The sequence below is a fragment of the Pangasianodon hypophthalmus genome, chromosome 5 (genome assembly GCF_027358585.1).
Source record: "Pangasianodon hypophthalmus isolate fPanHyp1 chromosome 5, fPanHyp1.pri, whole genome shotgun sequence".
Taxonomy (NCBI): domain Eukaryota; kingdom Metazoa; phylum Chordata; class Actinopteri; order Siluriformes; family Pangasiidae; genus Pangasianodon; species Pangasianodon hypophthalmus.
In genome coordinates this window covers 12,775,759-12,792,502 of record NC_069714.1, presented here as the reverse complement: position 1 = coordinate 12,792,502, position 16,744 = coordinate 12,775,759, and the positions used below count along the sequence as shown (strand labels likewise).

Sequence of the window (16,744 nt, the reverse complement as noted above, 5' to 3'; positions counted from 1 at the left end):
TTCAACAACCTAGTGGCAGAGGCATAAAATGTTCTCATTTTGTCTGAATGTCTGATGAGACAAAAACTGAACCTTTTGGATTTGGCACAAAGCACTACTTCTGGTAGAAACCTAACACTGCTTCACACTTCTTCCAGTAGCATGGCCTCTTGGTTGTTTCTCTGACCAGTGACCTCACTACCCGATCACTGATTTAATGGTACTCTGTGCTATGCTCAAAGTTTGGGGTATATATTTTAAAACAAAACCCAGAACCTTTCACTTTCATTTGTTCTGATAGCTTCTTGGCCTTTATGATGCTGTTTGATTTTCAATTACAATTCTTATGTTTTTATTTGTAAATTTTTTTGAAAACGACATTGATATTATCTTCCACTTCAACTATTTCTGTAGATCCACGACATTTAATCTCACTTATGTCCATTTCAGTTCCAAGCGACAAAATGTGAAAAAGTTGACTTGTGCAAGCCACTGTATAGCAAGTGTTTTAATAAAGTGAAACAGACACAGACATTGGCACTACTGTGCTTTATTGCTGTACAGGAATTTTATAAAACATAATTAAAACAAAATATGTTTCCCACAGACACGCATGTATTGGAGCAATAGTTAGATTCATATATTTTATAATGCACAAAAAGAACATGATGAAGAAAAACAGGGAACAGTGACTTCAGAAATGCAGTGACATCCACACTGATGAAGTAATATACAATAATGAGAGTTTGAGCAAGCACAGAAACTCAAGCTGTCCATTTCTGTCTGGGAGACTGGGAGTGACTGCGAAATGAAGAGATTCTAACTGTGCCCTCAGCAACGTCACTCCTTAAAATGACACCTTGCACCAGTGAATCATTAAAAAAGGGATGTTTTTTGGTGTTGAGTAAGAGAAGGGAGGTTCACATTACATGGATAAAACACAATGTCCACACAGGAGTCCGGAAAGTTCCACAGCACCAGATGAGACAGAGAATGATATGTCTGTATGATCATAATGCAGCACAGTAAACACAAAGTAACAGTGTAGTGTGCTATTCATGCTTTAAGGGATCTTCTTTTTTAAACTATACTGTAGAAAAAATGGGGTCCTACTATACAATATTTGTCATTACAATAATTACGTAATGTGAATGACAGGCATTATGGTAAAGGATCATTTTGGATAAACAAAACAAAAGGTCATCCACGCTAACCCTGTATAGCAGTAGCAAAGCAAAAAGTAACTCTGCTTGCAAACATCATAAAGAATAATTAGCTGATTATCATGAAAGGTCTGTATCCAGCATCCCAAAAGAACTGTATTACAGTGTTCAAAGTGACAAACCATTATCAAGCGATGATGTTTGTTCTACCATGTCTTTGGGAAATCCTGGTTTTACTTCAAATGCCAAACCCCAGGGCACAGATCGTATGCCATCAGTCTTTAGTTTGATCAGTATGCACAGCCTGAAAATCAATTTCTAATTTGTTTGAATGAAACTTTATGGTGTGAGCGGTATTCACCAACTACAGTATTTTGCAGAGAACATTGTAGTGTTTAAAAGGGGCCTACAAAATCGGGAGTCAGTGTGAATCAGTGGGATTTGGCAGCTACGTATTTCTCATTAAATCACTCAGTAGATATAATGCCTGGATATAACTCTGGATAGTCACATTAAATAATGTTCTTAGATCATAAATGTTTTCATTTACAAAGTCTTTTTATAAATACATTTACAATCACCAAATAATATCCATCATGTGGACACTAAGTGGCAGAATTCTTGATTAAGACTAGTCTTGTAATAAATGTAAATATCAGTGGTGGTTTTGCACTGAAAGTGATTTTGTAGTCTAGAACTATGAATAATCTTTGTCCAGGAAATCCACCTTTTGTACATAGACTTATTAAACTATCTCTGCTTTTTTTTTTTTTTTTTTCACAGGTAGTAAGAGAGTGTGCTTATTTTAACATTCTTACATTCTGTACATTCAATCGGACAGGCCATTTGTTGCGTGAAATCAATAAAATTGAGTAAATGCGCATTTTTTAAACTTTTTTCATGACCCAAGCATGGATGAAATAGAGTTTAGGGGCTCATTTCAATCATGTCAGTATGAAACTTATGAAATAACACTACTATATTTAATGAAAAGGTCTGCATTAACAGGCGGGCTGATGAGGCTCAAGAAAATACACACCAAAAAAATCTAAGCAAAGCAAAAATTGCTCAACATTTAGAACACTGATTGCAGCCTGACAAAGATGAAGGGTATTCACTGATTATATAAACCGTTTAAGTGTCATTGCAGACATGAGACTGTCATGTCATTATATTTAAAAGATTCCACTTCAGAACTGTGGAACATCTCTAATTCTGTTCATTACAACTGCATTTATTTATACTGGACACCTCCAGTCTACGTGGAGCTCCAGACAGACAACACAGAAAGCAATGTCTCATTACACGTCAGGCATATGTATAAATTACAAATTGAACACTTGTTTTTCATCTTTTTGAGATGGTATTTACTTGTACTCGTTAAAAAAATGACAGCTTGAGGCCTCAAATGAGACCAGAGAAGATACAGTGAAGTTCAAGTAATTGCACAACGACAGCTTTTGTTGTTTTGCATCATGTTCTGCTGGCAGCCGGCAGTGATGCCTATATACTTAATTGAATAAATGTAAAGTCCTATTTTCCTTGCTGAAGTACAGAATGGCAACAACAAAGGCCAAATCCTTGTCCAATTACTTACACACCACACTGTTTGTGCTGTAATCTGGTCAACTGCCACCACAGTGGCACCAATTCCTGTCCAAAGGTTTCTCCCAACCTTTAAAAATCAGGTTTGAGGATTGTGAAATTATTATTCAAATCTACATATACATTTGCTTTTAATGAACTAATTTATCATTAGTTCCATTTGTCTTGTGTCAGCCAGAAAATACAGAAAAGTAGTTTTCTGTGTTATATATTTTACAGTTCAGTATCTTTGTTTCACTCTGTGTGCTGTCTGCGTTGGCACTGAGTGGGCAATAATCTACTCGTTCAGTTAAACGTGTGCTTTACATCTGAAACTGGTGCTTGTGTCAGATGAGAGTGCACCCTGGGATATCACTGAGAGTTGACCTGAACCCACAAGAGTTCACAAACCCCATTTTTAATGCCCGTAACCTCTGAAGCTGGGTCTCAGAAGCACCTGAAAGAGTGTGAGACATAGCTGCGTCGCTGAACCTGAAGTAGACACAGTTCACAAAGGAGGTCAGCACAAAGAGACTCGTTATGTAAACTGTAGATATGTCTGCAGCACAGCCCCTTTATTCCACGCTGTCCCTAATCTGGGCCACCAATACCACCTTTTATCAAACTGAGGCAACAGAATCGCAGGAGCAGCCAGCACCAGTTTGATCTGAAGTACCAACACTGAAATACGGTATACAAATGTAGACTACAGTGCAGCGAGATGGTTTACATATACGAGCACAAGCTCTGTGGCACGAAGAGAGTCTTCCACACAGAGCAGCATTCAAATCTGACAGCTGTAGACTTTGTAGTAGACAGAAGGGTCACCAAGACACGTGACATGGCAGTATGTCCTTTGGGTTCCATATTATTTGGTGCCTGGCCTGAGAGACAGATATGAGGTTCTCCTATGTCGTATCCAAATCATGAGTGATAAGAGAGAGATACAGAAAGAAAGGAAAAGGAGAGAAACAAGAGAGTCCTGTCCCTGTTTCCTTCCACGAGGACACATAATCAGCAGAGGTACCACTTTTTAAGGTGATGCTTTCTTGGTCGTATTACTCTTGTGCTTTCTCAATAAGGTAGGTGAGCCTTGTGGCTGGAGCCAGGCATTCTGCCAGTCTGTCCGACCATCACATACACTCCTCCTCCATCTCAACAAATCCTGAAAAGTAGACCCCTGATCCCCCCACACACAGAATCGCCGGATGACCTAGGAAAGGATTAAAAAAAAAAAAAAAAATACTTAGTCTTAAATTACTGCAACGATGTCCCCTATAATACCACATACTCAGAATATTTACCAGATACTCAATTTCATTTCAATGAACACAAAAAGCAGAACAGAAAGGACAAAAAGAAGCCAATGAATGAAAAACAGTTGGGAAATATATGACCAGAACACTGTGACGAGCTAGCACAATTATTCATACTATGTCAAATCCATATTTCAGGGGTACCACCTTTTCTCTTTTTGCATCCCTACTGTGTAAAAATGATTTGTTCACCCAAACTGACCAGCTGCCAAGTACCTGTGCACAAATTACCCACGAAGGTGGAACCTTGTCCTGACAGCTGTATGACATCAATGAATATGTATGAGAAATATACTAGGCCCCGCGGCACAGCCATACACAAAGTCCTAATCCATCACTTAAAGGCAATCAACGTGCAGATAACTCATAAATATAACTGCTGGGTCAAGGATTACCACATGGCTTAAGAATCGAAGGATCACCTGTTTCTTTTAGCTCCCCCACTGAGTTTTGTCCTGTTTAGAGATGCTTTACTGGCATTCAGGGTAGCAGAGCAGTGTGGGCATTGAGGATTACAGCTCGACTACTGCAGGAACAGTTCAGAAGAAGTGCAACATGATCATGAGAAGCTATGCTGAAAGCAGTTTAGATGAGGCACTAGAATATCTCTGGTCTATTTCCTCATCCTATCAGGACAAAGAACTAATCCATAAAAATAGTTTGAACAAACATTGTTGATATTAAAGCAGAGTAACGGTGCATTTCAGGAGTCCAGGGCACCCATGGACAGCTGGAAAAGACGCACTATCACTTTCTCTCTCACACACACAGACAAAATGCAGCCTAATTCATAATTTACACCTGTGTTGGTATATTCCCATCTCTTATACTGCAGCCTCCCCAGATCAGAAACAATAAGTTTGTGCCCTGTTTACTCCGCTGACTATAAACACAATATGGTGGAGAGAAAACCACAGGGACGCTCAAGATCGTGCACATCAATCAACATTCATAGGTTCGTAGACAATTAACTATTTATGTATTTAACCGGAATGGTACATTTAATCCCACCTCATGAATAATCAACAGGGGTCCCTACATCATTGACACCATACTGATGGAATATTCAATTTTTTTGCAATTCTAATGTGATCAATATTCCCTTGGGTGTAAAGTGTCACCACAGAGGCACAAGGGGTGGCACGGGGTATCTTTTTAAAGCCCCTTCCCCTGTCAAGCCAGTGACATGCACACTGCCTAACCTATATGTCAAATACAACATAAACATCACTGGTGAATCAAAACTGCTTATCTAGTTGAAAGAATAATTTTTGCAAGAACACCAAGCAATACTTAATAGTTTTTAAATGGGATGCAGAGTCTCAGGGCTGAACCGGGAAAATATGTAAGTAAATATCACAGCCAGGGCTAGCTGGTCAGTATGTTTACAGGAGGTTAAATGTAAAATACTCCATCCTTGCAGAGGAGAATGAAGAATACTCTGACATATAACCTTGATCCTCCTTTTATGGAGATATTGGGCTGGGACTTGATGAGTTTTATCCCTTACTGTCACCATGTGGAAAGGTCAGGAGGACATATTGGCCTTATCATCATATATATATGCCATGCAGATGACCAGACTACATTATCCACAAACCTATTAAACTGATTCTGAAACATACGGCAAAGGGCACAGCAATCAAGGAGCATCATTACTACAACATTAGCCAAAGGTTAGTCATATATTCACCTATTTCATCCATTAGTTTTCTTAAATCTTGTATCCTGTGTGTCACTCCCTTCATCAGTCTTCAAAGCTTTGTACTTACAGGCATGGCAAAACATAAAAGAGATTGCTATCATTTATATCAATGGGGGAACATGTGGAAAAAAAAGATTACTGTTTTTGAGAATCAGTTGTAATGTAAGGCTGTATTCCGTGAAAACCAAGAGTTAACCCAGTGCAACAGCTAAGCAGAAATTTGTGTATGAGAAAAACACTGGTGTGTTGATCTTAGCTTCTCCTTATATTCCATCAGTATGTTTTAAACACCACTGGAAAAAGCTTTTTGGGAAACTTACAGGCCACTTTATTTTGTTCATTCTTAAAGGCAGTAAGAAGGCGAAAGCAGCCAAATATACATAATCCATTCCTAATCCAATTCTAACTGTTTTTAGGGTTAGCAAAGGTAGGCGTGAATGTAATTTGTCTTTTTGACACACACAGACCCACATACATTCATGTTTCTCTTACTATCCTTGAGGACCTTCCACTGACATAATTATTAGTGCAGCTATTTAAAACTATCTCTACACTTAAATGCAATGCTAAGCTTAATCTCAGTAAACAAAGGGAACACTCTAGCTGTTTTTTTAAGTAAAGGTTTTCCTTGTGGGGACCAAACAAATGTCTCCACAAGTTCAAAACTGTCAGTTATTATATTATGAGGACATTGCTCAACAAATATAATGTGTGGTGTATGAGTGTCTGTGTGTAATGTGTGAGCAATATGAATATTATTCTCATAGTTCTTATTCAACACATTCTGTAACATATACATAAAAGTATAGAGGGACCATTAATATGATTACTCTGCAGGTAAGAGTTTGTTCCCAGGAGTAAATATCAGGTCACTTGGAAACTGACATCTGATTGTCCTCAGATGCACTCTTGATGATATTAAATGACCACGGAAGCAAGCAGAGAAATAAAACCATTCAAGACCGGCACATTTCTACAGACTCATACACTCATAGTGAAAAAAACAAATCAGATTTACTTTTCCATGTAGCCATAGATTAATACAGATTAGTAAGGTCTCTCTGCTTTCAGCTTATTTCCCTCTCCTTATGTTCCTGGCAAGCCTTGAAGACTTTCTGAAGTGCATTACAAGTTCACTTGAGAGCTCTTACTCTGTTTCGCAGTTCAACAGGACAAACCTGGAAAAAGCCTTGCTGTCACACGTCAATCCAGTCAGTAGCAATGCTTGGTGACTGAGTTCACCTTAGTAAGTCCAGGACAGGATCATTCTGAACATTATGTTTCCTGAAGAGTGGAGGACAAAGTAGGTAAAATGCTCATTGAAGATGGAGAGGATATACAGGACACAGGTAGGGAAGAGAATAAGGCAATATTTGTTGCGGCTACTTCCCACCAGCTGTATAAATCTTCCCTATCAAATCAGGTGAGCATGTGATCCCCCTGCAAGCCACTACACAAAACTATCTGATGCGGTGTACGTGAGCTGGCGGATTCCTGTGACCTGGCAGCATCACTGTAACAGGGACACTATCAATGTCACTAGCATTTATATCTTCTACTGCTTGGTTGGATTTCTTGTCATGGATGACTATGGCAGTGTCAGCATTTCATAAAACACTCTTAGCACTCATGTCTCAGCATGTACTATATAAACACCAAAAACTGCACACTATGTCTGTATGAATTAAGTTTTCACTCTGTACACTTGTGTGTTGAGCTTTTGTACACTGTTCTCCACAGAGACACTATAATGCATTTGGCAGAAATGGACATTTATTTGTGGTTATTTAAATATTGGAGGCTCAGTCAGAGCGCAGATAAAGTTTCTAACGACATAAGGCATGATTCAGCAGGCAACAAAAAGCATCTGAGCATGTGGACAAATTCTATAAAGAGGCTCTGTCTCAGGGACAAATAAATAAATAAAACCCAAGGGAAAAAAAAACTGAAAGAAGGGATTGATTGAATGAAGGCTGGAGTGAGTCAGCGACGAAAGAGAAAACAGCAGCAGGAATGGAGGTACTGGAGTAAAAAACTGCAGCTCAGTTGTCTTTTTTTATTCCACTGACAGGAGCATAGTCATTGCATAACTATGTTGTTTTAAAAAGACAAGTATTTGCTTCAAATCCTGCCAAGTGATCTACAGGTACTAAGCAAAAGGTTAATTTATAATTTAATTACAGAAATTAGGATGCTTGTCAAAGAAATGCCAAGGTTAATGATAGGGATTTTACAGACATTTATATCAATCAATCAAATCAGTCATCTGTCATAATCTCAGCCTTTGGCCTTAAACTTAAACTTGTCCTTCTAAGTGGCAAATGTGTGTTTTGTCCCAGTAACATGCCACTGTACAATATACCCAATTTAATTCTAATACAAATAATGTTTACACTACCATCAACAAATAAATGAAGTTGTAAGAGCACAGAGCTGCAGTTTCCTATTAAAAAATGAAAGGTGGGAGAAAGCCATGGCAAAGTGGAGCTAAAGGAAGTGCCAGCTATTAGAGCAGACTCACCCTGTCCCTACACAGAGACTATGGCCATGCCCAGGCTAGAGCGCGGCCCCTGCACCAAAGGGAGAGAAGTTAAGGTGCCCCCTCTAGAAGAGAGGAGAAAGAAAGTAAAAGACACGCAGGCTTCAGAGGACAAGAGTAAATAACACAGTTTAGAAACACTAACAGACATTGACATAACACCTATGATTCATATGCAGTCAACTGGGTCATTATTAATGCAGCGGCTTTTGCAAATGCCGAAGTTAAACCTGGCTTTGTGCTGTTCCTAGTATATATAGTGGTGAATGAAGAAAAGTGATCATCCATTTAATGAGCAAAACATCACTCAAAAAAGTCAGACAAAAACAAAGATGTTAGAGGTATTTGCAGCCAATTCCACTACTAAAAGGTCTCAGCTGAGAGGGTCATCAAGTGCATGACTCTGCAACCTGTCATAACAGATGACTTCTCAGGCAGCACAAGACTCTTCAATTAGTCAAAGAGATGAGTGGAAACACTTTGTTCCTCCAGCTGTCGTCTGTGCTCCCTGAAGGACTTGCCTTCTGACTTAGTTAGGAACTGTGAGTTCCCCTATCAATAACATCCACCAGCCATAATCAAAATGAACAAAATTAATAATCAGCAAAAGTATTATTATTATTATTATTATTATTATTATTATTTCTTTCTTTTTGCAGATCAATAGTGAGTGGATGTGGTATACAAATAGAGACATGTGTCACAGGCTGGCTACTGAAATATGATGCATACATGTGCCAGTGCAAGGGAGAAGACTTCTGCATTAAAAGGCCATTTCCTGCTTCCGAGTGCCATAAGGACATTAAGGGCTCGAGTGTCCTTCTGGAGTCGACCTCTGTTGAGGTTAGAGTTGAGTAATGGAGAGGGCATATCTCTGTAGCCATCTGGCTTTTATCCATTCAGGCACTATGAGAAATGAACAGCCTGATGTAGGTACAGTAAAGGTTCAGAACGCACTTGTGTGTTGGTTTTCATAATGCAGTATAAATAGGTATTATTATTATTATTATTATTATTATTATTATTAACACTGTAATTTAATTGTACAAAGAGGTTCTATTCTGCCAGCTGAACGTTTGGAAAATGTTCACCTTAAGAAAAGTAATACTATGATAGTGTATCTGGTTTTCTAAATAGTCTGTTTGTGTGTACCTGGCGCAGATCACTGAGCTAAAAAAGCGAGTGTAAAGTTACCAGCTCCCAGCTTTAGTAGTAAAGGAATAAGCCTATGCACCCCTGCTTATGCAGCTTAGTAAAAAGAGTATCCAATTTCAGGTCGCTAGAGTTTAGATCTCTTACCTCTGTAGTGGAGATTCTGTACCTGTGAATATTTCATTTGCCACTTGAATAATTAAAGCTTTATTTAAAGTGCAGGAGACAAGTGCATATGTATGGCCTGTTTATTGTTTAAGATGGCTTTTATGGCCATGGCTCTAGCTTTACAGCTCTGCACACTTCCTGGTTTCCAGGCAGTCATGTGACCAATGGCCATATCATGTGACAGAGCAAGGGGATTGAGGGTTGAATGAGAGCTGGTAACTGTAGAACCTGTGGCACCAAGTGTTCCTAGAAGCAGGAAGGGGTTAGATATCACTAGTGAAGCGCTCAATACACATGCTCTTCAGCTTGGGCACATTAAAAAAATGCTTTAACGTGGAAGGCAGAAGACTTAGACTTTAGCTTGTATAAATACCAAGCAGAACACTGTAAACTCAGCAATTTAAAAAGGTAGACTGGACTGAGCCAGTTTCTTGTTCTTTGCTGGATAAACATCTCTCTCTTATTCTCAGTTAAGGCTCTTATGATGATGCCACTGAGCCCGAGAGGCAGAGCAAGAAAGAATAACTCCTCTCCACTCAGGGAAGCTACAGCAATTATGGCTAATGACAACTGCTCTGCTGACGTGTTACATTCAGTGACAAGTGGCTCATGTGGGTTTACTACACCTAAGTGCCAGGGAGATCAAGCTGACCTATATAGTATACATATTCATAAATCATTATGGCTTGGCAGATATTGCATAATGTGATGGCCACAGCAGGGGGGGGCGACATTATATGGTGAGACAAACTGTTGGAAATGAAAACCTGTCTCTACTTCACACATGCACACAGAAGGATAGACATTCCTGCTTGTTTCTTAGTTTTTTTCGTGAGACAAATTTTTAGAGATTATATATGAGGAACATAAACAAGGCTCTCCACATGTACAGTCAATAGATTATGATGCCATTGTGGTGTATAGGCCCATAGGCAGTTTAGGCTGTTTCTACACTGAAAAATCCCTTTTCAAAGGACAAAGGCTTAAATAAAGTGCACAGGACTGCCAGCAATCATAAATATCCGTGCAAAAATATCAGACATACTCCAGCTTCAAGGGTTAGCAGGATGATTGTATATAAGCACAATTATGGCCCTTATCACATTTCCATATTTGTCCAAGGCCTGAGTATTTCAATAGCATTACCTCTGTTTCTTTCTGCACAAGTGACAGTTCAATGGAGGATGTGCAGCCTATAGCATATCATAAATGTCATGGCTGAATATCTAAATCTTTTAGCCAGCAGACAGGGAACATTTGCTTGGGATGATTTAGGTGTTGATCTGACAATGCTGGCTATCAACCACATGTGATTTATGACACCCGTCACCTCATATGTGTCATCTAATCCCAGGCCACAGATGTTAAAGTATAGCCTACATATTGTACTTGCATACGGCCCTAATAAAGATTTAGAATGCACACATGCGATAACATGCAATGATACAACTTGGCCATTGCAGATATGTTTACTATATCTTAGGACAAAATAAAATATAATTTATGCTAGCAGAAAAGAAATTTAGTGTGTTTCATGTCAAATGGTAAAATGTTAATATAATAACATTGGAAAAATCTATATCTCTGAATATGATATACATATTTTCTAATAAAGTGTACATTATGCCCACCCTTTACCAAAATTGACTACAACATTTTTTAATTACCTCTAAGCAGCTACTGAATCCTCTCAGTTATAATATTCATCCCATTCCTCCTGACATAGCTGTTATAACTCTGCTGGATTGCTCAGTCATTCTTGAGCTGCTGCCTTCAAATCAGGCCCGGAGACTGAAAGGGTCATGGAAAACTGATCTTTTTGTGTTGATTTTGGATTACTGTCTTGTTGCAGAATACATTCAATTTTCACTTTTCACGTTTTAGATGTCCCTTTTTGTAAAATAGAGGTCTTTTTATTCCAGAATCCAGCATACCTTCTAGCTTTCTGTCTCTCTCTACTATTAATTTAAATGATCTATAATTTTATTGTTTATTTTCTTTTAAGAAAAGTAAATGTCAGAGCAAGAGAGAAATGTCAATCAGTTGGAAACCTCTTGGTGTATAGCTTCATTAAGGTTTTATACAATGCAGGCATTAGCCTTCTCTGTACACATACAGTGACACAGTGAGAAGCAGAGCAGTGACACAGTGATAGCTTTGGCCAGAGGATCTGTGCCACTGGCTCTTCTCTGTAGTACATGCAGTGATATCCCAGTAAACATAATATCCAGATAACTTCCCCCTCAACTCATTTGGCAAAGTGCTGGGCCTGGGAGGACATGGAACTTTCAGCTTTCACTGTCATTAACCTTGATTACCTGTGCCACTGGGAGACCCCCCTGCCACCCCAGAGAGGTCGTCTGAGTTTACCTGAGTGTGGTGGCTGTCCATATGTCTGTGCAGCGTAGAGGCACTGGATGCAATTGTCTTGTGGTGTCCATCATCCTCTAATGTTCCTGTTGCAACAGAAGAAAACATGCTGATATGACAAAATACTGTAGGCCCCCCAGTCACACCAAACAGAATAACTAGCCATACTAATTAATGTTGGTGCTTGTGATGCTAATCTCAACATTGATGAACTTGTTAAAAAACATTTGCCTTTGCAGCAAAGGTTAACTTCCAGAAAAGATCATACCACCAAAGAGCCCCACTAAAGGGACAAAAGGACAAATGTGTAAGACAGAGTGCGGGTTTGACAGAGGGCAAGATAGAGAGACATCCCAGGTGGACTGATGGCATATAGGGACACCTTATCAACTCCTGAGCCTTTCAGACTAATCATGGACTCCCTCTCTGATAGCTTCTGGATGAACCCACTTCATTTTCCCCATGGCTAGGGATCTCCTTCCTCTATGTGTCATGGTCAACTGGGTCAAGGTTACGCTGGCTGATCATGTGGCTGCTTAAACACACCCCCTAGAGCAAGGCCACTGTTGGGGAACTAGACTCATAATTATTATGTTTATTTCCCTAAAGGATATGAATAATGTATTTTGCTGTCACCTTTGTGATTTGTCTTTGGACCACACAAGGCTTTAGCCCAGACACCTTTTAAACACAGAGGACACTGAAGAGACTGCATGAAGGCTTTCTCCACAGTGAGATTCTCCATGACCAGCGATTATATCACATTTAATACATATCCCTTTTCAGACGCAGCTAGTTCTTGGAGATTACCATTGGAGATCTGGTTGCCGTTCTCCATGGGCGCAGGAATGGGGGAGTTGGGCGAGGATGTGCGGTGATTGGCGTTTTTGTCCTGTAGCTGCGGTGATGAAGGACCTTGCTCCTCCCTTCCTGGAAGGTTCATGTTGGAGTTGGAAAAACCTGAGGAAAGAAAAATCAATCAAATTCAAGAGATACTTGATGACTGTCTGTGATTTATACATCCTCTGACACACAACCCAAAGTGCAACTCCATATTAACACATCAAATCTGATCACGCTGATTTCCATATACGTCTTTGTATATGTCAGCAGGTCAAAACAGTGACATTTGGCCTCCATGTGATGACATGGTGGAAGGAATGCAAACATCTGCCATGTCCAGCCCTGCAGGACACAAACCATAGCAGCTGCAATGCTCAGCCACAGGGGGAGTGATGGGAGCCCAGTGCTGACGCCAGGACAGAAAGCAGCGGAAGCAGCAGGAGAACTGTTAATCCATACGGCATGTAGGCTTGCTTAGATCTCACCGCTGCTGAGATGAATTTAGAACAGAGGGTCAGCTGCCCCTTCAACACACTGCCTTCATTTCCATTACAGCATGCTCTCAGGCAGCTCCGATGACCTCGAATTCTGCAACCTAAACATGGTCTAGAGCTAACACAGAGGTAGGTCAACATCAATTGCTATTATACGGAATGCCATATGTCTGATCAACAAAATTGAATTATGATGTTTTAGACAATCTTCTAAAATGCTAGGGAAATATAATTACTAATGATATCAATTTTTAGACCTAATTATCAGTAATTTATACTATATACCAGTTAAAGCTTAATTAAATTAAGCTATTTCTGTACAAGTTCTTCTATACTTGTTTGACTACAATTAATTTCTTTATCTTTCTGTCTCTTCAAACAGGAACATGGCATGAAACATGACACCTCACAGGACACCCCTTTCACTCAAGATGATGGACAGGTCATCTCATTAATAAAGCAGGAGTTGAAACTGAGTCAACACAGAGTCTCCTCCCAGCTCTGCACTCAGCTTCTCCCTCTAGTTTTCAGTGATGTCAGAATGAACATACTAACATACAGTAAGATCATTCACAGATCCACTATTGATGCAACTGTATGATGCCTTGTGATGTATAATACAAGATCATACTAGTGCATTTGTCCAAAGATATGTCTAGTTGAGATGCCTTGTGATCTGTCTTGTCTATCTTGGTGGATTGTCATTATTGAACACACTACCAAAGTATCAGATACAGTGTGAGGCTTTATAAAAACACAGTGACCATGGGCACATTTGATGACACATGCTCTTAAACAGCTTGGAGATGATGATGCATATGTCAGGGTGATTAGCACACACACACAGACACAGACAATCACCCACACATAGTAGTTTAAGTAGTCATTTCCTCCTCACATACATTTGCCTTAATGACTATATACGTGCACTCTTTCTCCAGGGAATCACATACAGTACACTTCGCTATGGAATTACAGCACCCATGCACAAACTAGAGGACTCTGATATTTAATATTTCATGACTATATCATCTTCTGCTCATGTAATATTGATGAGCCTAGTGCTAATACCCCCTATGCCCCCTTAAGCCTCCACCATAAAAGGAGGCGTTGGCTTCTGAGCCTGGATTTCACACTCTTGCTCTTTTATTACAGATGAACCCTTGTACAGGAATGGTAAAGCAGGGACAGATAAAGTTGAGTAGGCTCAGGAGTGTTTCAGTATATGTGTTCTTGGCTCCTTTCTGCCTGCTTTAAGGAAGATTTTATATATATATATATATATATATATATATATATATATATATATATATATATATATATATATATATATATGTACAGTACAATGCACTAGTCTGCTTGAGTATAATGTTTGCATACTCTGTTTTTGAAGGAAGCCATATAACCTAGGGCACATTATTGTTGCATTACTCTTTAAGTACTGTGGCCCTTTCACAAGTGATGTCAGTAGGTATCATTTTTTTGTATGCATGTGAGTTTATTTTGCATATGTATCACTTTGATGTCACCTGCAACCATTCATAGTCTACATACAAGAGCAGTTACCCTAATGATAACATTAGCATCACCCACTGGAGACCAAAAGCATACCTTAGCATCCACAATAAGGCTGTCAGAACATGTTCTTACTGTTCAAATACTATCCAAGGTGGTTCAGCAGGGTAGCATTGCTGCCTCACGGCTGCAGAGTCCCCAGTTTGATCCTGAGCTTGGGTTACCGTTTCACATGGTCTCCCTGTGTCTGCATGGGCTTTTTCTGGGTCTCCTGGTTTCCTTCCACCATCCATAAACATGACAGTAGGTGGACTGGCTACGCTAAATTGCCCCTAGGTTCGAACGAGTGTGTGAATGTGCATGTGATGGTGTCATATAATAAAATGGCATCCCATACAGACTTTCCCGATTCATGGCCAGTTTCTAAATATTTGCATATTCATTTGTATACATGTACATATTTATAATAATTTTTGGCTGAATGAAACATGAATAAATTACATGTTAAAAATAATATATATGTAAGCAGATAACAATGCATCTGATCTCAATTTGCATTCAACTGGACACATAGTTCACTCCGTAAGTCCAAGAATGATATTATGTAGTAAGCATATGGGGAATAGGATGCCATTTGGGAACCATTAATAATAATAATAACAATAATATTATAATAATATCTCTGTATATAACATTACTAATATCCAAAAGATTAGTAGATCATTAGATTATTAATATCAATATTATTACTGATAATTTCTAAGTAAAGATGAGTCAAAGATGGCAAACTTGAAACATAAGAAATGTACTAGATATGAATAGATATGAACAGATTAAACAAATTCAGAACTATACTACTAACTACACTACTTCAAAACTATACTACTAAACCAATGATAAAGATCATGATAAAATGTTTATATTATATTGTTTGTTATTTTTCTGTCTTATGCTACTTGAGTGCCTAGTTTAGCTCCACTGCTAATCTTCCTTCTGTCTGTGGCAATATAAAATTATGGGCTCGTTAATTTAAAAATGCATTCAATACTAAATCTTTAAGTAATTTGACATGCCCAGTGCACAGGGCAGAAATAATGGACTATCAAATCAATGTTTCATGAAAAGTGTGCAGGAGTGTGTGGGGGTGTGTGTCTTTAAACACCTGAAAAATGAAATGCATAGACGAATAAGGTTTATTCATGGTGTTCTATCATGATAGTATGATCAAGGATGAGCCATTAGTTACACACCACTCAGAGAAAGGCTCAGTTTAACATGCAGTCTCCCTCCTGGCTGGGTCTTTTTCAGCGCTCCACTTCATCACTCCAGCTCATTAGTGCACCTATGTCTAATTAGCAATAGACTTCACATTGTGAAAGCTTGTCATTGTGGGGTATGCAACACCAAGCTTCTCTACCTATTACTTTACTTTCATGTTGCTCATCTTTGACTGTCTATTGTCTCTGCCCTTTTAATTGCATATATTTATGGTCTTCAACTCACTTCCTGGATCACGTTTGTCTTTTAGACTGTGGACAATAATAAGATGGTCAGCGTTTATATTCATCTGCTTCACTTTTTTGACACTCACAAATGTATCATTTAGCACCATCATTTAACACCAGTGGAGTTCTAATATTGTCCCAGTTATACATCATTTACATCTAATCCTAAATCTAACCCCAACTTTAACTTAAAAAAACAACAAAAAAAACCATTTTACGCCATCAGGAGGTAGTTTGCCCCTGTTTTATCTTGTTCAGGACATTTTAGTGTTGACAATTCATATACACACACGCACAAACACAGAGATAGAGAGAGAGAGGGGGAAGCCAAGGCGTGGTCAGGGTTGTGGTGAACTGATGCTCATAAATCTATATGATGGGCACGCGTGGGGTTAAGAGATCTATATTTGA

General features: G+C 39.0%; 1 protein-coding gene across 7 annotated transcripts in view; it reads right to left on the bottom strand.

The window, feature by feature from the left end:
* Window positions 1-511: 511 nt before the first annotated feature.
* Window positions 512-16,744, bottom strand: part of myo16 (myosin XVI) — a 131,164-nt gene continuing 114,931 nt past the window's right edge. For 6 of the 7 annotated variants that reach the window (XM_026912475.3, XM_034304625.2, XM_026912472.3 and 3 more), the window contains 3 exons: window positions 12,787-12,936; window positions 11,977-12,062; window positions 512-3,939 (listed from right to left, as the gene is read on the bottom strand). In XM_026912475.3, the coding sequence (XP_026768276.3) occupies window positions 3,760-3,939; window positions 11,977-12,062; window positions 12,787-12,936 (416 nt within the window). In that variant the 3' untranslated portion in view covers window positions 512-3,759. Of the gene's footprint in view, window positions 3,940-8,268; window positions 8,352-11,976; window positions 12,063-12,786; window positions 12,937-16,744 lie in introns of all 7 variants that reach the window. The other variant, XM_053234024.1, reaches the window with a different exon arrangement.